Raw genomic sequence first — 21,640 nt, forward strand, 5'->3', positions numbered from 1 at the left:
ACGAACGAAAAATCCATCAGTCGGTATCAGAGATGTGCCGTCATACTTCACCAGCTCAGTATCATCGCACGAAGTGATGGGTTCGATGACCACTTGTGCCAAATTGTTTGTCTCGCCATTCCGCATACATCTGGACGTTAATATGCCATTGCGTTGGCGGCTCAGGAGAATTATGGGAAGAGACTCTTTGTGTTATATTGTCAACAGTGAACATTGCTTGTTATTAGGGCTTTTGTAAACGAGGCGCGGTGGACGAACAATGGGCAAGCTGAGCGTGGTCGAGGAGTGCGTGCTGTGTAAACGGGGCTAATTGTCACCAAATCATCAATGGTCCGCCATATCCCATCTATGGCGGACCATGCTGCAGAAATGCGCAATTCGTGAACTTCCAACATCAAGTCTTCAACGCATGTGCCGTGACTCTTTCATCTAGAGAATCATCGATGGTCGTCGCAATACTGAATATGTCCTCGATAGGCCGCGCCACCCTCGGAGAGCCTCAAGTAATCACAGCCGCAGTGTGCCATGGCCCTGACTTTAGCCACGGCGCCCTGTTTAGTCTTATTTCCCAGCGTGATTGAGATTCCCGAACACAGCCTTGAGACCAACCATGGGCTCAACCAAAGGAGATGGCAACGATGTCGTCCACGACGGCATCCAGTTGGAAAGAAACGCAGGTCTTTTCATGGCAGTAGGTCCTCCCGTCTGGCAACCGGTGCATGTAGGAACTGGTTCAGTACGGAATACGACTAATACATGGCTGAAAGACCAATACTTCCACCATTGCATTCAAGGGGAATGCGGAGCTTCTATATCTTCCAAAGCCTCACTTTTTCAAGCCATTTTTGAAACAGCCAGTCCGGGCCTCAGCAGCGGTTAATAGGGGGCACTGGCTCAGAATGCGAGCAATCGGCTGGGTAGTCCGTCAGTTCCTCGAGAAGCCATCCGCTCAGCCGAAAGTCATCATCAATCTCGGTTGTGGATAGTAAGTCCCCACCCTGCCCTGCGATCCCAGAGTTGCAGGTCCAGTGCTTATGTCGTCAGTGACCCTTTACCATTCCAGTGGTTGTCTCGCGAGACTCGTCTCTGCGCAAATACAAAATTTGTCGATGTCGATTACGAACCGCTACTGCAGACCAAATGCGAGATTATTCTGAACAGCTATGACATGAGCGACATGTTACACTCCGTGGAGACCAACCCAACTGAAAAAAGTCCGATCTTGCTTGACAGCGAGGAGTATGCCGCCATTGGCTGCGATTTACGAAACCTTCGAAGGTTGGATAGGCTGCTCAAGGCTGTGGTCGTCCCGGAACAGAGCATCGTTCTCTGTATTGCCGAGGACTCACTGGCATACATGGCGACGGACGCAGCCAACGCATTGATATCCTGGAGCTCAAAGTTGTCATCAGGTGAAACTCCAATTCTGCTCATTGCCTCAAGCTTCTAACAGTCTCTAGATGTCACCTTCTGCCTTCTGGATCCTTTCTCTCCGGATCAGCCAGACAATCCCTTTACAGCAAAGATGGCGAACCACTACGCCAAGCAAGGGACGCCGTTGAATTCTATGTTTCAGTATTATGGGCAGTATACACAAACTCAACGCTTCCGGTTGGCGGGATTCACCCAAATTGAGTTCCAAAATCTGTGGCAGCTTTGGGCGGATTCGCGTTTCCTTTCACCCTCCCAACGGATGGCACTTGATCATGTAGAGCCCTTTGATGCATGGGAGGAGTTTGCACTTTGGGCGAGCCATTATTGTTTGGTTGTGGCGCATAACCGTGGCGATCCTGTTCTACCCGAGCGAGTGCTATCTCGACGCAGTTCGGATGCGAGTGATGCCTCGGACATTTCTGCACGAACATCTTCACCAACCCATCCCGACTCCCAACTATTTGCATTTCGCTACTATAAAGATCCTGGCTGCCTATGTCAGCGTCACCATGGCTCATCATACCCCATTCCTGACCAGGACGCCATTGCCATCTACGGAGGCCAAGGCCCCGATTCAATTCTTTCTACAAGTGCCGTTTGCAGGCCACGACATCTTGACGACGAGACGCCAGTTGTTTTGCCGCCCGACGTCGGCCCTCGTTGTTGTCACGTTTTAACATCCATGAACGACGGGGGCAACATTCTCGTCGGTGGCCGCCGTTCTCCAACCCAACCCTTGAAGGATTGTTGGTTACAAAAGGGGACCACATGGTATCGTATCCACGATTTGCCGGAACCACGTTACAGATGCAGAGTTGTGGCCGTTACTTTGCCGAACAATGTCTTTGGTGCCATCTGCTTCGGCGGAAAGACAGGGCCTGCCACTGTCGCCACGGACATTCTGCTCTGGGAACCAAACACTGGCTGGCGTGTGCTGCAAGCTCTGCGAAACACTCCAATACCCCGATTCGGACCCAATTTCATACGTCTCGGATTCAATCACGGCCTGCTCTTTGGCGGGCTGAGACAGGACGGAGTCATCTGCCCGGATCTTTGGCGTTGGCGACTAGTTATCCGCGACAATGTCGTCGCTGGCATCTCTTTTCGTCCTTCGCACGCTTTGGATGCAAGTATCGGGGCATATCCATGGGTTGCGCGATTCGGTGCATCCTATGGCTTTGTCCAGGATTACCTCTTGATCATTGGAGGAGTGGCATCAGGAGGCTGTATACCAAAAACATACGAAATACTATCACTGGTGGGCAGCTTTTCGAATTTGGGAGATGGGAAGGAGTTGAGCCTGAGGGTAACCTCGGTAGCACCAGCACGATCTCCGGACTGTCCTCGACCTTTTCTGATAGGGCATTCAACCCTTCGGACTCGGACCGGTATGTATGTTATCCTTGGAGGAGGGGCAACCTGTTTCAACTATGGCGACTGTTTCAACTCTGGCATCTGGGTTCTTCATGAGAAGGAGGCCGGTCTCACAGCGGATTGGGTCATCGTCCCAACCCGTCCTTCTAGCCTCGTCACAACGAACGCCGACTGTTGCAGGCATGGAACAGCAGTACAGCCTGTGGACATTCCAGTGGAACGAATCCAGCTGAAGGATGGCCTCAACTTTGTTTCGATTGTGCGTCAAGCACAGCCCAGCCTGATGACGGGACTGGACTTCGGACCCTGCGCACGACTCTGGTCGCTTGGGTATCTGATGGCTAAGGCTGGGCTCAATAATAACAAGGCTCGTGCTTCTGACGGAGCATACCAAAGAAGCTCAAATTCTCAGATCCATGGAGAAGCGTGTGTGTCTCGCCATCAGATGCTGTGCCTTGCCAATGGGTGTGAAGGATGTCCCCCTACGTCGAAACTATTGTTGCAGGGCCTGAGCCTCAATCGATTGCCAAGGTTGGCTTCTGACTTCCAAATACCCCAGCGACTGAACAGCATGATGCCTCATTTAGAATCCATTCGTCTGGATCTGTCAAAAGGTACGACGGCACTCAGGTATGACGTGACGGGTACCGTTGTCTTCCAAGTCAAAGGTCTCAGAAAGGTTGTCCTCTTTCCCCCGGCCGATCTGAACCGGCTCGAAATCTTGCCTGGCTCGGCTACAAGTAAGCTCCGTGTCTTCGAAGAAACAACAAGTGCAAAGACGTTGCAGGCCCCATCTGGTACCCGTCCACATGTTTCCCTTATTGGACCAGGAGACACTCTCTTCATTCCTCCATTTTGGACCTACTCAACTACCTCGGCTCAAAATACCGAATATGCGGAGTGTCTTACCAATGTTTCTCAGCAGTTGCAATATCAACCTGCAAGGCCAACGTTATCAACAGGCGCGATGTCTGCCAATTCGTCCTCTTCCGGGTACACGAGCGAGACAGCATCAGAATGCGCACCTCCTCTCAGCTCAATCAGTCCGCAACGGACTCGAGTACACAGTGTGGACATCGCAGTCAGAGTTTCGTTCCGAACAATGACAGCAGATCAGTACACCAAGACTGCCGATGGCGTTGGTGTATCTGGACTCGCGGTTTATGACGCTGGACACAAAGATGTGGATAGCATCATTAGAAGATTTCTTGGTGATGCTCAGCGTGCTCAACCCACATACCAAGAGAAGTCCACTAGACTCCTCAAGGGACAAGCCGATCCCGATTGTCCCTTCTCGACGGATCATGTCCCAGCTGAAGTGACAAAAGCATTTCTGGAGAGACTGGGAAGAGAGCTATTGTCCAAGGCGGCAGACCTATAGGCCCAAAACAACGGTGTGAACCATGGAAGCAACTCCCAGGCGGCCACATTTCATACTCACATCATCCTCCTTCGTCTGAGTGAACGATGTCGTCACGCTACGATCTGACTGACTCTTTCCTCTGAGGCACGAACCACCCAACTGATTAACCAGGGCCAACTAAAACTGCTACTCCAGGCTTACCAGCAGTACCAATGTCTGACCATTTGCACGGCAAACATATGACAGATTTTGCCCAGCGTATAACCAAATCCAACTACCATCTGCATCAGCCTTGCAATCAGCTCCTACCGGTCACCACCCAACAAGTCTGGCCATCAGCCTGGGTATTGAGTCCACAAATATCTTTCTCCATGCAGCTACAGCGCCCCGGACATGACTGGCGCTTTATTTTGAGACCCTTAAGGCAGCCAGCGGAGGATGTCCTGTGCCATCTCTCCGAAACCGATGCCCACGCCCGGCGCAACGTGTGATCAACGCTAATGACAAACTCCAATGCTGGATCTTCTGCTTCTACTTGACGAAACGTGCAGTAGACAGCATTACCGCACGCTCAGCTTTCCGTACCTGGAGGAGAGAAACCCTGGTGCCAGGTAACAAGGATCAGATGAATGCACCTTTAAACTCGTTCTTCCGAAGGGCAGAAGCCCATACAACACAACACCATAGGTCGCGTTAGACATCCAGTGTCGGACTACCCGGAACTCAAGAAAGGTTACAAGTGATATGATGCTGGGTGCAGCAAAATATGGCTGCATCCATTGTCTTACAAAGATATTCTGCCACATTCTGGTCATATATTGTCACATTTCCTTTTCCTTCCCTTGTCCTTTTCTTGTACAGCTACTATGACTGATCCTTCAACCTCGCCAACACAGCCTTGCCGGCTCTCGAATCGTTCTTCCTCCCGAGCTTCTGGGTAATCCACTCGCCGATCTCGGCCATCTTCACCAAATCTACACCAGTCTCACAGCCCAAGCTATGCAACAGATGCAACAAGTCCTCCGTCGCAACATTGCCCGTGGCGCCTTTACTATAAGGACACCCACCCAATCCGCCAACGGAACTATCAAAGACTCGCACACCGTGTTCTAGCCCAACCACGGTGTTGACCAAGGCCATGCCATAAGTATCGTGGAAATGCAGGGCCAAATCCTCGTTCAGGATACCCGCGTCCTTCAACGTCTCGAGTAACTTCAGCGTCCGCGGTGCTGTGCCCATCCCCGTCGTGTCGGCGACGGAGACCTCGTCACAGCCCATTTCCAACAGCGAGGCTGTGATTTCAGCCACCTTGTGTGGATCCACGTCGGGCCCTTCGTAGGGACAGCCCAGTGCCACGGACACATAGCCTCGAACGCGAATCGAGTGTTGCTTTGCCAGGTCGATGATCGGTCGGCATCGAGATAGACTTTCTGCGATACTGCAGTTTGTGTTTTTCTGCGAGAAGGTCTCGGTTGCGGCGGCGAAGAGGGAGATTTCTGTTGAATTGGATGTGGATGCGGATGTGGATGTGGACTCGCCGGTGGACGTGGTGCTAGGACTCGTCCCCGATGTAGACAATTCATCCGGATTCGAACTGGTGGTAGATGACTCCGGTCGTAACGACGGGGATGGAGGAGGTGTAGGCAGCCCTGTCGGATTCTGGGCGTTCTGTGTTTGGAATATCTTCACCAGACTCTCCATCCCGCGGATATTGGGTACGAGGTAGTTATATGCAATGCCGTGCGGTGCAGGAGGTGGATCTGTGAGTATCTTCTCCAGGATCTCGGCCGTGGATGCCATCTGTGAGGGTTCGATTGTTAGAGACTCCCTTCGACCCAATTCTCTTTTGACCTTGTCTGGCTCGGTCTATGAGCGTGAGGGTGGGTGGCTTCTTCTTACGCACCTGAGGGACCCATTTCGCAGGCACAAACGATCCCGCTTCCATATGCGTGACTCCCGTCTGCGCCAGCCGTCGGATCAGTTCCAGCTTTGTGTCCAGTGGGATCGTGCTCTTCTCGTTCTGTAGTCCGTCGCGCGGCCCGACTTCGACTATTCTTACATGGTCGGCGGCGTGGTGTCTGGAGGTGCTGAAAGGGCGGAGGAAGCGAGGTGTTGTTGTGGAGGTGGTCCTCCGCGCGGAGGGAGAGATGCGTGCGACGAGGCTCTTCATGATAGTGTTTCCACGAAAGGTCATGCGCGGCGGGTCAACGGGGGATGATCTGTTGGTGTAGTAGCCCAAACAATCTCGAGGTTGTCTTCCAGAGCCTCGCAGTAATGTGTAGACATTACTGTGCGGGTTCGAGCCTTGAGGTTCTTAGGGTGGTATGATGGTTGACGTGAACAGTGGTGCGGAGATGCAACAACTTTAGGGACCATTGCAGGGGTGGTTGCGGTATCGGCGGGCCGGGATACAGAGTATATGCGGGGGAAAGTTTACGGCAAGGCTGAACAAGGCTGTCCGAGGTGTGGAGGCGGTATGGAAAAAGTATTTCGTATGCATAGATGCATGAATGCATGAATTTAACAGATAGTGTGTACAGGTAAACATGCAGAGAAACCTACAGGGTACGGTACCACGCTGACATGTCTGGCCCAGCGGACATGCTAGGCTTTCAGCTTGAACTGTCCTTTTTCCACCGCGTCAAGCCCTCTCACCGCCGCCGCACAGATACTCGAGAACATCAACAGCGCAAAGTCATACCAGATCAATGATAGATATGCCTGAGGATGAGTGCCTCCTGAAACCAGGGCACCTCCGACAGGCGAGCCCCAGAGAGCGCCTAGTCCGCGGATGAAGTATATAAAGCCGTTGACTGAAGCATACGCTTGGGCACCGAATACCTCGATCACGGTTGTCGGGAAGAGCGAGTTGTAGCCTGGCATCAAACACGCCGTCAGCACTGTTGTTTCTTCTGGGAACGTATCTCATCAGAAGCAGAAAATTGATCCTACCTCCAGCGAAGATACCGTATGTAACAACAAAGATCAACCAGAGACCCATGTCGTCGCCACAGGCACTCGACAGCCAGAACGCCACTACTGTGATGGCGCTCCCCAGTACGCTGAGCACCAGAGTGTTCTGTCTGCCCGCGACATCGGCAAGGAAGCCCATAGCAATTCTGCTGACCGTGTTCACGGCATTGTTGATCGAGAGGAGTGCGGCGCCACTAGATTCACACAACCTTGGTCAGCCCTGTCACATGTGGCATCAAGTTGCTCTGCTTGGTTTGCCTGCTCTGCTCTACTCCACTTACAAGGCAGCTGTATAACCCAGCCTCGTGCTGAACTCGGGTAAGAATGTCAAGGGCACCAGGTTGCCTGCCGCTTGAGCCATCGCAGCCAACGCCTGAAGAATGAAAGTGGCGCGCTTTGCAATCCGGACGTCGACCAGCGTTGGTCGCTTCGACAGACTGCGTGAAGGAGGTGTTCCTAGTACGACAGGGATAGATATGGCGAAATTGATCAGCCCAAAGATTCGCAGAGTCCATGCCGCGCCGAGCTTAGCCAGCATCACACGAGCTGCTGGAGCATATACCAGACCTCCCAGACCGGCAGCTGACAGGATAAAGCCCATTGCAGATCCACGGTGAGCATCGAAGTACTCCGGCGCGACGGCCAGGACGGGAAAATACAGCAGCGACGTGCCCACTCCATATATCAGTCCCTGAGTGAGAAGGAGTTGCCAGACCTGATGCAATGTTAGCCCAAGTCTGAAGAGACTCTCGTCATGTCCATGGGACCTCCGTAAGCAGCTCGTTATCGATGGCAGAATACATACCCTGTGGCAAAAGCTGGCCAGCACATAACCCAATCCGATCAACACTGCTCCAGCTCCAGTAATCCATCTCGGATCTTTGGATCTCGCCATCATGGGATTGACAAAGATACTCCCGCCCCAAGTGAGTCCATAACCCAGTGTTCCTACAAAGGCCAGCATCGCTTTGTTTCTCACCTCGCTTTTGGGGAGGAAGGGGTCCTTCGCGCTGCTCCCTTCGGTGAGGTAGTAGTTGAGAAACACGCCGTACGCCTGATTCAGGCCGATGGTCACGAAGACATCGAAGAATGCACAAAGCAATATCCCTGTTTGCCGCTGCTTCGAGACTTGTCTCATGGCTGGTTGGGCGTTTGCTGGGGTCACGTCGAGGTCGAGCGGAGGTCCATCGTCGACAATGTCAAGTCGGATTGACTCTCTTGGGACGCTGGCGGTATCATCGCCATCGGGCAGAGCGTGTCGGCCGTACATAGTGTTTCGCGCTGCTAGCTAAAAGCTTTGCAGAGGAGCAAAAGAAGTGGGAGATCATAATTCGTTTAGTATGGTACACACTTTTTTGGGAGCTTCGCGTGGTGCCCCACAGTCCATGAGTTGTAGAGCGAAGGGCGCGGACACCCGAAGGCATGGTACTGCAACATCTATAAAGCCATTGTCGGTTCCCATCGTCTGAACACGAATGCGAAGAAATCCTGGACATCGACGTTGACTTTGCTGTCGTAAGCAAATCTCGGGAAGGCTGTGAGAGAATGTCCACTCCAAGTGGCTTACGGGCAGCGAGATCATGCCACTCGTAGCATCGCGGATAGACACGGCCGTAACAGGAGTTCCAGCTGAACGGAGATTATCAAAAGCACAAGATTACTATGCAACGAATAACGGCCAAAACAGGTATTGTGTCAGACACTTTTCTTGAGGAGAGTCCAGCGTCGTCACCGACTCTCATGGTGTTCGGCTTGCGAACCTATCCTGTCCTAATCAGTCGATTTGCTAGTCGCTGTCGCTGTCATAAGAGACCAGCTGGACTGGCTCACCCTTCTTCTGGCTGCCTTCCAAGACTGGATTGTGGTCCAGCTGAGCCTGGCTGTCCCGTCCCATGTCTGCCGCTTCACCCTCGTTGGGCTCCTGTCCTCCCTCGCTGGGTTCCTCTCCTTCCTGGTTGAACTCCTCTCCTCCAGCGCCATCCTCAGCTTGCGCAAGTTCCCGCGCTTCCAAGGGCACGTTGCACTGTGCATCGTTCCATGCGTCGTACAGCTGCTGTGCTGAGAGGCCATCTCCGGTTGCGAGATTGTAACCGTCGGCGATTTTGCCCCAGACGTAGCTCTCCAGCTCCTCGTCGACATCTTCCTTGATGCGTGCGATCAATTTGTCTCTTCTGACAATGGCATTGATGCGTAGGCACTCCTCGCCAATGATGCATGGGTAGGATCTCAGGACTTCTTCTGGCAGCTTGCAAAATGTTAGTAGGGCTTTCAGGGCCGAACCGGTGTAGGTACTCACATCGAGGACTCCTCTGTTGGCAAAGCCCCGAATGATTCTGTAGAATCGATCGGTGAGGGAGAACTTGGACTTCTTTCCGTTGATTCCTTCCCACTTTTGCTCGATCTCTTTCCAATTGCGCTTTAGTTGTCCCGCCGTTGTGTAAAGCATATGGTCGGACTCGTCAGCCCCTTCAGGGGACAGCGGGAATGCGTTGTCTTCGTGTTCCTCTTCCTCGGAAGCAGCGGTCTTTCTGCGCTTGGCTTTTCTGTCGCCTAAGGGCAACGGCGGGGCACCATAGTGCGTTGGCTTTCTCGGACGCTTGCCATCGCTGGTAGTTTGGTTCCTAGATCGGTGTAAGCAGATCGACGAGGACATCAATACTCAACAGACAGCACTTACGACTTGTCACCGGCGTCGTCGCTGTCAAGGTCCATGGCGTCTTCACGAGCCTTGCCTTTGCCTTTGCCTTTGCCTTTGGAAGTAGTACGCTGGGCCTCCTCCGGCTCACCAGTGTATCCTGCCTCGAAATTTGGGTTGTCGTATTCTGCCTCGGCGCTCTTTGAGATTCCAATCCACTCGGTCGGGTTTCGTGTTACAGTGCCAGCAGGATGCCCACGAGTTTCAGTGGGAGAAGGAGCAAAACGATCCTGGCCTGGGACACGCGGAGCAGGATTGATCGCGTTGTCAACATTCGTGGTCGTGGGCTTCTTGGCACTCCCTGATGCAGTCAACAAGCTGGAAAACAAGGATTGCATGTTTGGTCGGGCCTTTTTCCCCAATTGATTGCTTCCAGGGGTAGACATGGTGAACGCTCAGCAGAATTGTACTTTAAATCCCGCTTGCGATTGCGTGCGAAAACAAAAGAGAGGAAGATAAGAAGCGTCGCGAAGTTCTCGCGGTCAAGAGCGGATCTTTATATGTGCGCGAGATGGTAGGCCAAGCAATTCATTCACTGCAACATAGTGACACAGTCTTTCACTCACCTGAAATTCACTGCTCCTGATTCATAGTTGAAATGATGGCGCAAAGGGAAGGCACCAGATGAAACATTGTGTCCTACCATCATAACATCAGGGTGACCGCCTCGATGATAGATTGTGTCCGAAGGTCCATTATTGCAGTCTGCCTTTCAGGGCCTCCTAAAGGAGCTTTCAACATGGGGAGCCCATCCATGCTAAGACTGCTTGACTTGAAGTCGTTTCGCCGCATGTAGACCGCCTTCAAAGGAGTGGCTTGTAGATATCAGGTGACCACCCTGAACTGAGGCATAGAGATTTGATACCTTTGGAGTGATCGCCCAGTTCAAAAGATATTGTGCATGTTTTTCTCTTTCCGGTGGCCACCAGAGCATCTCTTCACTTACCGTATAGAGTGAGTTCCCAAGATTGAAGTCGGTCTGTAACGTCGACGGTGGTCTGGCCAGAATTTTTGATCCACCGTAGGAATCAGACGATCACCACTCATCACGTGACCAGAGCGCTTCTTCCACCAATCACGTGAATGAGGCATTGCTGCCTTGCATCTTGCATCCAACCTCGTCGCCTGCTTGACCTTCCCTTGTGACCACCTACTAAGGTAGTATCCCAATAATCAATCACACAAATGGACTGCGCCTTGCTTCTGTGACAAGAAGCCCGAAGTTAGCCTGACTGTTATTCCCCCTCCAGGTGGCGTCCTTTTACCCTGTAAATGTCGTCTTCGCCACATCGATCTCCCATTGAAGATGTGGGATACCACCCATTTATATGAGTGAAACCATCCGGGACAATTCACTGAATATCTTGGCCGGCAACGATCGATGAGACGCCACCTTCACCGCTGCAGACATCCTTAGCTCGATCCGAGGGGTGTCTTCGATTGTATCTTGTTCTGCGGAAGTCATTATTGTGTCACCTTGCCAACAAAGCGCCCATGACCATGCTTTTGTCTGTTAGATCTGGTTGCGAAAGGAAGAATACCCCGGTTATGATCCTCGACCAACATCCCAGATGACGGCCAAACATCAGCCATGGTGTTCTCTTCAGGAGACCATCCAACTCAACCAATTCTACAGCTTGGATGAGGCCCAATTGCTTAGGCAGATCGAACAAGCTTTCCAACCAGAACTGGGGCGGCTAAAATGTGCACGAGCGGTCGAAGGCACCGAACAGCAACGGCAGGCCAATGGCACAGCTGACCGACCGACTCCCTCGCAGATCCTCTATGGGACCAACTACGACGAGATCAACCGAACGCTTGTTGGTATCCTGGCGTTGCGCTGGATTCATAACGGCGACTATGAACGATTTACTTGCGGCCAGCAGGCCGAGTATCGGTTGACCAGAGAATCATTCGAATGGCTGGGTCAGTTGTTCGCGGCTGGTCTCCAATGTGCAGATGATCTGTTTGCTCTTGTGCTGTCGATGGTCATCAACGACCTGGGAAAAGACCCCAATCTTGAAGTGGACTATTTCCACACAACTCACCTTCAATTACCGGAGAAGAATCATGACAGTCTACTGCTAGAGGCTGCCAAGGCTGGCATGATTCCTGCCCTAGATTATCTTAGTCCCGAAAAGCGACAGGAGGTCATGCTGGGATTGGACCTCGGTTCTGAACTCAATGCGGGTCAACTCGCACAGGCGGAAAGTGTCCCAGTCAACTTAGAAGGCCTTCTCGACATGAGAGGTCACGAACACGCGTTCAACTTGAAATTCTTGGAGCAAATTCTCGACGTTGCCGGCGCGGCTGGACACATAGATTCGAGGGGGGCCAAAAACCTGATCGAACCTGTTTTCCAGGCGTTCAAAACAGTCCACGAAGTTTCGCTGGACATCATAGCCGGCAGGTCCAGTCTGCGGCAAGGGTATGATAAGGTCCTCACGAAGAGGGGAAACATGCTTTTCATCAAAGGCTTCCGTCGGCTGAGCGTCAGTGATAAGGAGGACCGGGCACTGTTGAGGTTACTGACAATGGGCCGCACAGCCGATCTTGAGCAAGCAGAATTGTTTTCCAAGGCGTTCCACGGACTGGACAAACGAGATAAGGAACAGCTCGTCGCTGGCCTTAATGTCGATGGGAATGTAAATGAGACTGCGGTGCTCCCTTACTACATGCCCGCCATCATTTCCACTGCGCTGCAAAACACAAAAGACTCTGACGACAACAGCAAAGCGAGAGCACTCGCAAGCCTGATGAGATACCTTGCCAAAGTCTTGGGCAGCCCTGGGGTAGGCTTGCCTGGCTTCGCGGGAGATGCTGTCTACAACGGCGAGGTCCCTGGGATCATTATAGAACGGAACATGTCGAAAGCGCAGCATGTCATCAACAGTCCAGAATTCAGAAACAACCCGGATCTGTTGGACGGCCTAGCCATCCCTGATGGTCAAGTGCTTCAACGACGAAGGACCAGTCAGACTTGGTAAGGAACTTACCCTAGCCACAAGGTTCACTTCGGCTTTTTCCTTTTGGCTTCTGTACGACTTGAAAACTATTGAAAAGCGTGTCTTCCATGTTTTCATTCGGATGCGCTTCCACTGTAACAGCCCGTGGATATCCATTCGGACACATCCAGGTCAGAGCTTCAGAACCAACAGTCTCCCGCAAGGCTTCTGCCTGCATTTGGTACCGCCCCAGCACCGTGGTTCAGACAAATTAGTACGGCCGTTGAAAACCCGTTTTTCCGTCAAGCCACCAACGCAGGTCCTCAGCGAGGGAGTTTAAAAAGAAGACTCTACGGCCGTCTTCCTCTCTTTCATTGCAATATTCGAAAGCAGTGCTCTGTATACCCTGTCCAGCTTTAGGCCTTACTGCCAGTCCACCCAAACGTCTACTTCCTCGAACGATAGACATCCGACATAGATCTTCTCTTTCGAAGTTGCACTTATAGCTCAACACATTCCACAACATCCAAACCAACGTCTCTTCCAATCATGGCCCCGATGGGGTCCCTAGCCAGCAAGCTTGCCAGAAATTTGGCATCAAGCATTGCCTGGCAGCACGCGGGGGAGGCAGCCGCCTACCTAGGAGATCCTCTTTCGACAGACGCCAACCACAACTCCAACAATCAAATTCCCATGTCCCATTCTACTACCGCCTACCAGTCTTCCCTTGCTCTTGCCGTCACCGCTTCCCCTACGACGCGGGTCCAATTCGACATCCCGAAAGGCTGGGAATGTTTTGCCATCGTTCTAGTCGTGATGCTCATGACCTGCGCCATCGCCCTGTACGTGGCGGAGGTGTACCGAATGTTCAACCGCAAGACCGAGACTCCACCCGAACGTACTCCCCTGATCAAAGAAGGGCTACCGTGTGACGGTTATCTAGAGAGAGCTGCTCCTGCTCCTACTCCTGCCCTTGCCCCTGGTCGAGGTCATGTGGCACCATACAAGGTATCCGGCGACGGGTTCGCTCTCGAAGAAGATAGGCACTCTGGCGCCCGGTCGCGGCTCGATGAAGACTTTGGGTCTTGTGTCTGTCCTGGCTGCTTCATGGAGAACAGTGACCTGTGTGATCGGAGATTGGACCTGGATCTCTGATGTCACAGGTATTCCAGGACAGGAGAAGACTGCTTATCCATGGCCTGACGAGCCGAGAAATTGGGAGGGGAGTGGATCGGATAGCATGTTGCGTACAATATGTAAAGCGGCAGTTGAGGTGCATGTTGAAGCGTTCGCAGTTGAATCGAGGCTTTTGGGTATGCGGGAAGAAGGAACAGGGTATTGGCCTTCCGAATATTATCCAGTGTGTGGTGGCGATGAAATAGTACGAAGTCGGGACACAGCAACAAGGGAGAAGTCTCGATCTCTCTTTACACGGTCTCCATCTGGAGTGTCTAAGAGAACCGTGCAGATTGTCCGTTTGTTGGCGGCTGAACTAGGTAGACAATGATTCTCTTTGACTGACTTGCTCTCGAATCCCATTTGTCTCTCCATTATGTATCTGTCCTTCTACATATATTTACACCTTGCCGTTTCTTCATGTCGCGTATCTAGGCTCGATCTCATCATATAGTACATGCGTATCTCCAGTCGATTGAGCTGCCCCGGCACGACTGACCCCAAGCATGGTGACAACGTCTCAACACCACTCAAGGTGAAGCAGCAAGTGCGTTCAACCATGGTACACAAGTCTGCTGACACGCTCGCTCAAGTTACACCCCTATTCCGCTGTTGTTTGGGGTTCGTATTGGAACTCCCAAATAGATCTCGCCAGAACTCGCGAAAGCCATACCCTTTGCCTTTCACCTCATCCCTGATGCGTCCTTCATGGCCTCGAAATTTCTGAGCCCCGATTCCTTCGCCGAAGCGTTCCAAGACGCCGCCTTCTCGATGAGTTGTGACCGCGATTTTAACGGTGGGCTTGCGGCTCCTCTCGAGAATCGCGTCGGCCAGCGTGGGCGCGACGTCGGCGAAACACCGCGTCAGCTCGCGCTGGAGGTTGTAGTATGGTTTTTGGGCGATCTTAGGCGCCATCAGATTGTAGGAGCGGGTCAGCGAGTTGAGTTCTTGGACCGCGAGTGTCTGGTATGCTAATTCGGCTTTTTCCCATGATGGGTCGCGGAAGGGGTTAGGCATTGGTAAAACATCCGACCGTGGTCGAGGCTGCTGGGGTGCAGTTCCTGGACTAGGTGATGATGATGGAGTTTCGGATGTGGATGTGGATGTGGATGTGGATGCGGAGGTCTCTGTCACTGATGCTGGAGACTGTGCCATAGCAGCAGCAGGAGCACCATCAACACTGCCTTCGCCAACGGCATTGTCAGCACCACCTGCTGCTGGGTTTGTGCTTTCTGCGAGTTCTTGAGGTTCGGTCGTTTCCGTCACATTGATCTCCATCGTCTCAGGCGGCTCAGCAGGCACGCCAGCCGCAATACGTTCCTCAACAGTAATGCTTGTCAAGCGACCGTCGGTGGAAATGGAGCTCAGACTCTCCACTTTACGTACCCGTGGGTTGACTCTTTCTTCGGCAAGGGCGTACCCTTTCGCGCGGCGCACCTGATCGTCCACGCTGCCACCTGTACTTGCGATCATTCTAGCGGCGTGCCGGCGCCAGTCGTTGCGTAGTCTCCCACGAAAGCTGGCCACCGCCTTGACCAGCTCCTGCTGCTTTTCAATCCACGGAGGCACGATCTCCTGCTTCTGAATGATCTTGTTCATAAAATACTCTGTCGTGTCCAGAAACGGGCTGTTGGCGGTGTAATCTCGCTCGATATTCTTGCCTTTCCCTCTAGGGATGTTCTTGAATTGTCCTCTTGCAATGGCGTCCTCTATCCGCTCGTTCGCTAGACTCGACAACCCCTGCAAGGTCGTAGGCATAGGTCGGGCGCCAGGCGAGAACCGGTCCTTGAGTTCTTTCCGCCACTTCTCCCGCTCTTGCTCCGACAGCTCGTTCTGTTGGGTGATCGCATAGATGGATGTTTTGTCTCGGGCATTGGCAAGGCGGTCTCCGGGGGAAAGTTTCTTCTTCGGGGCAGGTCGTAGGTTGACTTTCTGCGGTACTGTCGGGATACGGTATGGTGACCGCAGTCTCTTGTGGCTGTCGTCGAGCATCCGTAGGGCAGAGTCATGGAGGGATTCAGAGCCTTTCCAGGGTTCTGCGCCTGCTATATCCTGCGTGCCTCTCCCGGCAGAAGCCTGTCTTGTCTGTCAGCCATATCCAACAGGATCAGATGTGTTGCTGCCGTTCAGTCCCACAGAGCACATCCCTGGGCTTCGCATACCGGAAGGTTCACCACGCTTGCCGCTCTCTGGTTTTCTGCAGCAAATCCAGTCTGCGCAATCCGCTCTTCCAGCTGTTTCTTCAATTCGTCTGAAAAGCCGGCATCTTGCATTAACTTGCGATCACTTTTACTCCCGGTATCGATGGTCTCCTCCGCCATCCCTGCCAGCCTTCGCGACATGGCACCCTGCTCTTGTTCATCTCGTGCACCCGGACTTGCACTGTGTGTTTTCGGCTCGGACGGGTTTTCATTTTGGAAGGATCTCGTGGCACTGAACAAGCGGAGAGCCTCGACAGGTCTCGAGTGGTGACGGTTCGTAGGAGCACCCCGCAACCGTTGGGCTCGAAGACAGCGAGAGCATGTCCATATCTGGGCGCTCGAGCTGCTCATTTTGCATGATAGCGGAGAATAGGAGATCTGATGTACAGAAACAAAGGAAATAATATAAAGTACAAATGGACAAGGCGACTACGCCCAGCAAGAATCCCTCATGTCGAAGAGACCGAAGTCGAATTCGCCGCAATTGTATCATGCCAACGACTTTCCTCCGGAGCCATTTTCTTAAATCCGTCCAATCAAGGAGCTTCGTTCATTCTTCTTTCGGCCTCACCAAACAATCTCGCAATCTAGTACCTACACCTACCATCGTAGTACCGCACACTTCTACCAGATCCTCCTGTCGATTTGTGCAGTCGGGCAAGAGGCACGGCGAACTGTCTCGATGTCGCTGCTCCAAGCTCATAGCACCTTCGTGCCTAGGGCGGCCATTGAGTTCATTTCCTTGCGAACGCCGGAGAGTACAGTCGGCAAGAGGTATGGTGCAGGTGGGCACAGATCCGACAAGTGTAGGGCTGCCAACTATCAAGACGAAACGGCACGCGCTCGCTGTGCGCCTGATCCTTGCCACGAAATAACGTCTTCTATACCTCAGGAGTCGGAAACATCATCGGCGGCCGCACCGAGCACCCTCAGGCCGCTTACGGGCTCTTATGGCGGCAGAACACTATTCCGCCAGGGCTCGGCACTTGCTGGCCGTCTCAGGGGTTGGACTGCTTTCGCTCCCCTGTCTAGTAGCACGTCGAAAGGCCTCCGGGCAGCAAGGTTCAGTCTTGACAGTCCTTCTGGGAAGCACTCATCGGCTTGTTATGCCATGCATCGTCCATGATCACCTTGCGCGGACCAACCTTGGCTAGGGCTGTCATCCTGCTACACATGGAAGAGTAGGACCACACGTGAGTCGGCTAATAGTCGGCCAGAAACGGGCATTGAATGGTGATATATGCCTTGTGTCTGTTGTTGGATGCTGCTTGCACTGAACAGTAAAGATTGCTTTTAGCCTTCTTTTACTTGAGTTTCTTACTCCCCGGACGTTCGATGGTCCTCAAAGGTTCGTCTGTTAACTCGTTCCAAGTGCGCTCATGGCTTCCAGGTTCATTCCAACGATCGCTTCTCAATCCCTGGGCCGAGCATGGTACCACCGCCTTGAACACAAGCTCAACTTATGCAGAGAACACGGCTTTGATGCCATTGAACTCTTCTTCGAAGATCTTGAGGCTGTTGCCAACGCTCTCCCTCCCTCTCACTCTCCTACATTAGCTGGAACATCCTTCGCCGACTCTACTGAAGACCAAGAAAGACAGTTGGTGGCTGCTGACTACATTCATGAGCTCTGCATCGATTACAAGCTGGAAATCCTATGTCTCCAACCGTTTATGCACTACGAGGGTCGCATCGACACTAACTCTCACGAATCAGCTATCCAAGATCTTCAGTTCTGGGTTCGACTTGCCCATAGGTTAGGGACTGATCTCATCCAGATACCTTCAAACTTCCTCCTCTCCTCGCAATGTATAGGAGACCGCAGCAGGATAGTGACGGACCTCAGGGAGGCTGCAGACATTGGTCTTGCTGCTAGTCCCCCCATTCGGTTCGCATATGAAGCACTTTGCTGGGGCACACACGTTGATACCTGGGATACAGCGTGGTCAATTGTTTCGGAAGTCGACAGACCCAACTTTGGCACATGTATCGACACATTCAACCTTACCGGACGAGTCTACGCTGACCCGGCCTCGCCGTCGGGATTGGTTTCCAACGCCTTCAATGATACGCAACACTCGATAACGAAACTCCGCACAGAGTTGTCTTCTGCCATAGACAAAGTCTTCTATGTTGAGGTTTGCGATGGCGAGAGACTAGACAAGCCAATTCTGCCTGGACATGAGTGGTATGATCCTGAACAACCGGCGCGCATGTCCTGGTCAAGGAATGCCAGACTGTTCCCATTCGAAAAGCCAGGCTATCTACCGGTGTTGGAGATTCTGGAGGCAGTTTGCGACGCTGGATATTCGGGACATGTCTCGTTCGAACTGTTCTCGTGCACGGCCAATGAGGCCAACAAGGAAGTGCCCAAAGACCATGCAAAACGTGCTGCCGCCGCATGGGAAAGACTAGAAGAATACATGAGATGGAATGGCCGAACATCCGTTCTTGCGAGGTAAGAAACCCCTGAAAGAGGCTCTCAGTATGCTCCCCTATTTCATCCATGCAGCAGTATATGAGTTTGATACTGACATTGAAGAACAGCTCATTGGCCACAACCACTGATGTTCATTACATCTCTTCAGACGCCGCCAAAGCAGTACAGGGTTCCAGTCCGCGGCTCTGAGGAAGCTAATATAAGGGTCGGAACGATATGCAAGACATCCTGAAGAACAGCACATAAAAGAAGGTCACCGCCAACAATTCAACTGATGGCGGTCTAAGATACACTCTAAGTGACAGCGGTCGCACAACATGGTCATCGTCTGATACTCTTCAATTGTCAAAGAAGCATACACACGGAGTCTTGCTTCCCACCAAGCGCTCTTACCTGAGAACTTATGCTACTCCAGGTCTAGAGTAGTCCAAATGTCGCACTCTTCGCCAAACTTCTCTGACCAGTCTTTCTTGTCCTTCTCGAGCCGTTTCTCCAGGATTGTCACAAGCGGGTCGAACAGCAAGATACAACCTACTACCCAACTTCGCATCCTCAATGTCAGCAGTCTGAGAGTCCTCCGGCGGATTGGCCGTCGTGAGCAACCCACCGGCCTCTTGCACCAAACATGTTCCCGCGGCGACATCCCATTCCCAACAGCCGCCTTCCCACCAGATATCAAATGCCCCCATAGCTGTATACGCCAAGTCCATTGTAGCGCTACCCAGACTCCTGACGCCATGAACCATGCCCCCTTTTCCACCTCTGGCCCCGACCTCCGCAGCCATATTCACAAAACTGTCGACTTTACGATGCAGATTGCCGTCAGGCTCATCCTTTCTATCCTTCCCCCACTCGCAGGAGAAGATACATTTGGACGGCGCGTTGCGTGGGATCGGTCCGACGCCGACCTTGCCCAGCAAAGGCAGCCTCATGGTCTCGTTCAGCCAAGCGCCTTTGCCCTTGCATGCCGAGAAGAGCTGATTCAGAAGAGGAGCGTGGATGACTCCGATGACAGGTTTCCCTCTGACTACCAAGGCAATGCTGACGCAGAACATGACGAACGAGTGGGTGAAGTTGACGGTGCCGTCGAGAGGGTCAATGACCCATGTCGGAGCGTCTGTTACGAGGTATTCTTTCGTCGAGCCGCTCGAATACGTTTCTTCCCCGATGAATGCGTGTGACGGATAACGAGTGGCCACGGCCGAATGGATGAATTCTTCGACTTCTAACAGGGATTCAGTCAGTTAGTCATGGCAGTGACTCGAACATGATCGAGCCAACTGTATTCAAAGCAGGGACAGACACTTTCATAGGTCACAACCGAGAACCACAAAATGGTCCATAGCACGCTGGCCGGCCCCTTGTTAAGGAAGGGGATCCTGATCATACAGGTGGGGAGAAACGATTTTCAAAAAGAAAGACGGTCCAGCAGTGCATACCACGATCCGTTTCCGTGACAATATCGACAGCATTCAACTTCTCCTCCAAGACCGTCTCCTCTTCGGGCCCCGTACCAACGGCTTCATCTCGTCGTCTTCTGTGTAGACTATTCAGCAGCATTGCCCCGGCATCTCTGCCGAGTTGGATGGCGAATGAGTAGATTTCGGCGAGCTCTGTATCTGACAGCTCCCCGCCTGTCTCTCCTTGTGGTCTTTCAGACAATTCTGCTGCGGAGACCACGCGCACCTCTTCTGCGTGGGGTTGGGTCTGCATCGGAACCGAGGCTGTGATGTCCCATACCCCGTTCAGTCTGCCGGATGTAGTATACTGAAGCAATCGGAAGCTTAGCAAAATGTCGTCAACGGCAGACGAATACTCGATTCAAGCGGTATATCGTGTCTTCCCGAAGACACAGGTGCCGTACTATTCCATTTGAAACTGTCTTGACTGCTCAAGGATCGTTGGGGCAGAGGCATGATTCCCACGGCATGGAAAGGAGGGAACGGTTATCCTCGGCCACAAGTCACATCCTTGATCCAACGTGCTCTTGGATTCTTGCATGCATCACAACTCTGATCATCCGGATGAGTTCTTATCCGCTGGGAATTGTCGCCGAAGAGACTGGACCTCCTCTGATCACCACCCCCGACCGGCAATCAGATAGATGCGAATGATCGATTGTTCTCTGGCTGCGCAGACGCACGGGTAGGTAGTCTTGCATATGCCCTTCTGGAAACGACCTGGATGCCAATCTTACATACGGACCGACCAGTAAGTGGCAGACATGTTTGATACGTCTCATTGTTGAGCAACGAAGTACTCGCCCCTCACATTGTCACTGATTCCGAGAACGATCTTTTTCGGTTTCCCTGTCTCACTCCGCGCTGTATATCAGCCCATTGAATGGGCACCCATAATCTTCATTGAAGGCGAAGAGACTCAGGAGACCACATCCTCGACAGCTCTTCCAGACACAGGATGTCCGACACGCACACCGTCTCCAGTTCTCCCTCGCGGAAGATCCTCTTGATCAACGGCCCCAACCTCAACCTCCTAGGAACCCGCGAGCCACACATCTACGGCTCTACAACGCTTTTGCAGGTCGTCGAGCAGACCATCCACCGAGGAAAAGAGCTGGGCATCACAGTTGTCCCGTTCCAATCGAACCACGAGGGCGCAATTGTTGATTTCTTGCATTCGCATTTCGTGCCTGTCCCAGCTCCAGTGCCAGTTCCAGCAACATCAGCGATGTCCGCATCGACTACAACAACAGCAAAAACAACGACATCTGACCCAGCTACCACTGCTCGCTTCAAACCAGAACCGGCTCTCAGTCCTCCCAAGACAGCCGTGATCATCAACCCGGCGGCATACACCCACACCTCCGTCGCCATCAGGGATGCCTTGCTTGCCACAAGCTTCCCGTTCATCGAGGTCCACATCTCGAACGTTCACGCGCGCGAAGCCTGGCGGCATCACAGTTACTTCAGCGACAAGGCCGTGGCGGTGATTGTGGGGCTCGGTACGTTTGGATATCAAGCTGCGTTGGAGTTCTGGGCACAAAAATGGGAAGAAGAAGATGCTAGGGCATCTTGAACC

At 52.7% G+C, this 21,640-nt stretch overlaps 9 protein-coding genes across 9 annotated transcripts; 4 read left to right on the forward strand and 5 right to left on the reverse strand.

Moving 5' to 3' along the window:
* Positions 1-610: 610 nt before the first annotated feature.
* A1O1_00136 (uncharacterized protein) lies at positions 611-4,189 on the forward strand (the record flags this gene model as incomplete). Its single annotated transcript, XM_007721057.1, has 4 exons — positions 611-691; positions 768-985; positions 1,045-1,412; positions 1,461-4,189. 4 exons carry the CDS (start codon positions 611-613, stop codon positions 4,187-4,189), a joined length of 3,396 nt encoding a protein of 1,131 aa, XP_007719247.1.
* An 846-nt stretch (positions 4,190-5,035) lies between these two features.
* A1O1_00137 (hydroxymethylglutaryl-CoA lyase) lies at positions 5,036-6,341 on the reverse strand (the record flags this gene model as incomplete). The annotated part of the gene is made up of 2 exons (XM_007721058.1): positions 5,036-5,971; positions 6,075-6,341. The coding sequence occupies 2 exons, from the start codon at positions 6,339-6,341 to the stop codon at positions 5,036-5,038; spliced, it is 1,203 nt and encodes a 400-aa protein (XP_007719248.1).
* Positions 6,342-6,775: 434 nt separating this feature from the next.
* On the reverse strand, positions 6,776-8,414 carry A1O1_00138 (uncharacterized protein; the record flags this gene model as incomplete). Its single annotated transcript, XM_007721059.1, has 4 exons — positions 6,776-7,047; positions 7,124-7,338; positions 7,426-7,859; positions 7,950-8,414. The coding sequence occupies 4 exons, from the start codon at positions 8,412-8,414 to the stop codon at positions 6,776-6,778; spliced, it is 1,386 nt and encodes a 461-aa protein (XP_007719249.1).
* Positions 8,415-8,930: 516 nt separating this feature from the next.
* A1O1_00139 (uncharacterized protein) lies at positions 8,931-10,225 on the reverse strand (the record flags this gene model as incomplete). The annotated part of the gene is made up of 3 exons (XM_007721060.1): positions 8,931-9,389; positions 9,441-9,765; positions 9,822-10,225. 3 exons carry the CDS (start codon positions 10,223-10,225, stop codon positions 8,931-8,933), a joined length of 1,188 nt encoding a protein of 395 aa, XP_007719250.1.
* Positions 10,226-11,410: 1,185 nt separating this feature from the next.
* Positions 11,411-12,826, forward strand: A1O1_00140 (uncharacterized protein; the record flags this gene model as incomplete). The annotated part of the gene is made up of 1 exon (XM_007721061.1): positions 11,411-12,826. The coding sequence occupies one exon, from the start codon at positions 11,411-11,413 to the stop codon at positions 12,824-12,826; it is 1,416 nt and encodes a 471-aa protein (XP_007719251.1).
* A 1,722-nt stretch (positions 12,827-14,548) lies between these two features.
* On the reverse strand, positions 14,549-16,302 carry A1O1_00141 (uncharacterized protein; the record flags this gene model as incomplete). The annotated part of the gene is made up of 2 exons (XM_007721062.1): positions 14,549-16,036; positions 16,123-16,302. 2 exons carry the CDS (start codon positions 16,300-16,302, stop codon positions 14,549-14,551), a joined length of 1,668 nt encoding a protein of 555 aa, XP_007719252.1.
* Positions 16,303-17,540: 1,238 nt separating this feature from the next.
* A1O1_00142 (uncharacterized protein) lies at positions 17,541-18,790 on the forward strand (the record flags this gene model as incomplete). The annotated part of the gene is made up of 2 exons (XM_007721063.1): positions 17,541-18,619; positions 18,709-18,790. The coding sequence occupies 2 exons, from the start codon at positions 17,541-17,543 to the stop codon at positions 18,788-18,790; spliced, it is 1,161 nt and encodes a 386-aa protein (XP_007719253.1).
* Positions 18,791-19,002: 212 nt separating this feature from the next.
* A1O1_00143 (protein QA-X) lies at positions 19,003-20,314 on the reverse strand (the record flags this gene model as incomplete). Its single annotated transcript, XM_007721064.1, has 2 exons — positions 19,003-19,826; positions 20,041-20,314. 2 exons carry the CDS (start codon positions 20,312-20,314, stop codon positions 19,003-19,005), a joined length of 1,098 nt encoding a protein of 365 aa, XP_007719254.1.
* Positions 20,315-21,019: 705 nt separating this feature from the next.
* On the forward strand, positions 21,020-21,637 carry A1O1_00144 (uncharacterized protein; the record flags this gene model as incomplete). The annotated part of the gene is made up of 1 exon (XM_007721065.1): positions 21,020-21,637. One exon carries the CDS (start codon positions 21,020-21,022, stop codon positions 21,635-21,637), a length of 618 nt encoding a protein of 205 aa, XP_007719255.1.
* Between the last annotated feature and the right edge of the window lie 3 nt (positions 21,638-21,640).

Source organism: Capronia coronata, assembly GCF_000585585.1.
Source record: "Capronia coronata CBS 617.96 chromosome Unknown acBCG-supercont1.1, whole genome shotgun sequence".
NCBI classification, from domain to species: Eukaryota; Fungi; Ascomycota; class Eurotiomycetes; order Chaetothyriales; family Herpotrichiellaceae; genus Capronia; species Capronia coronata.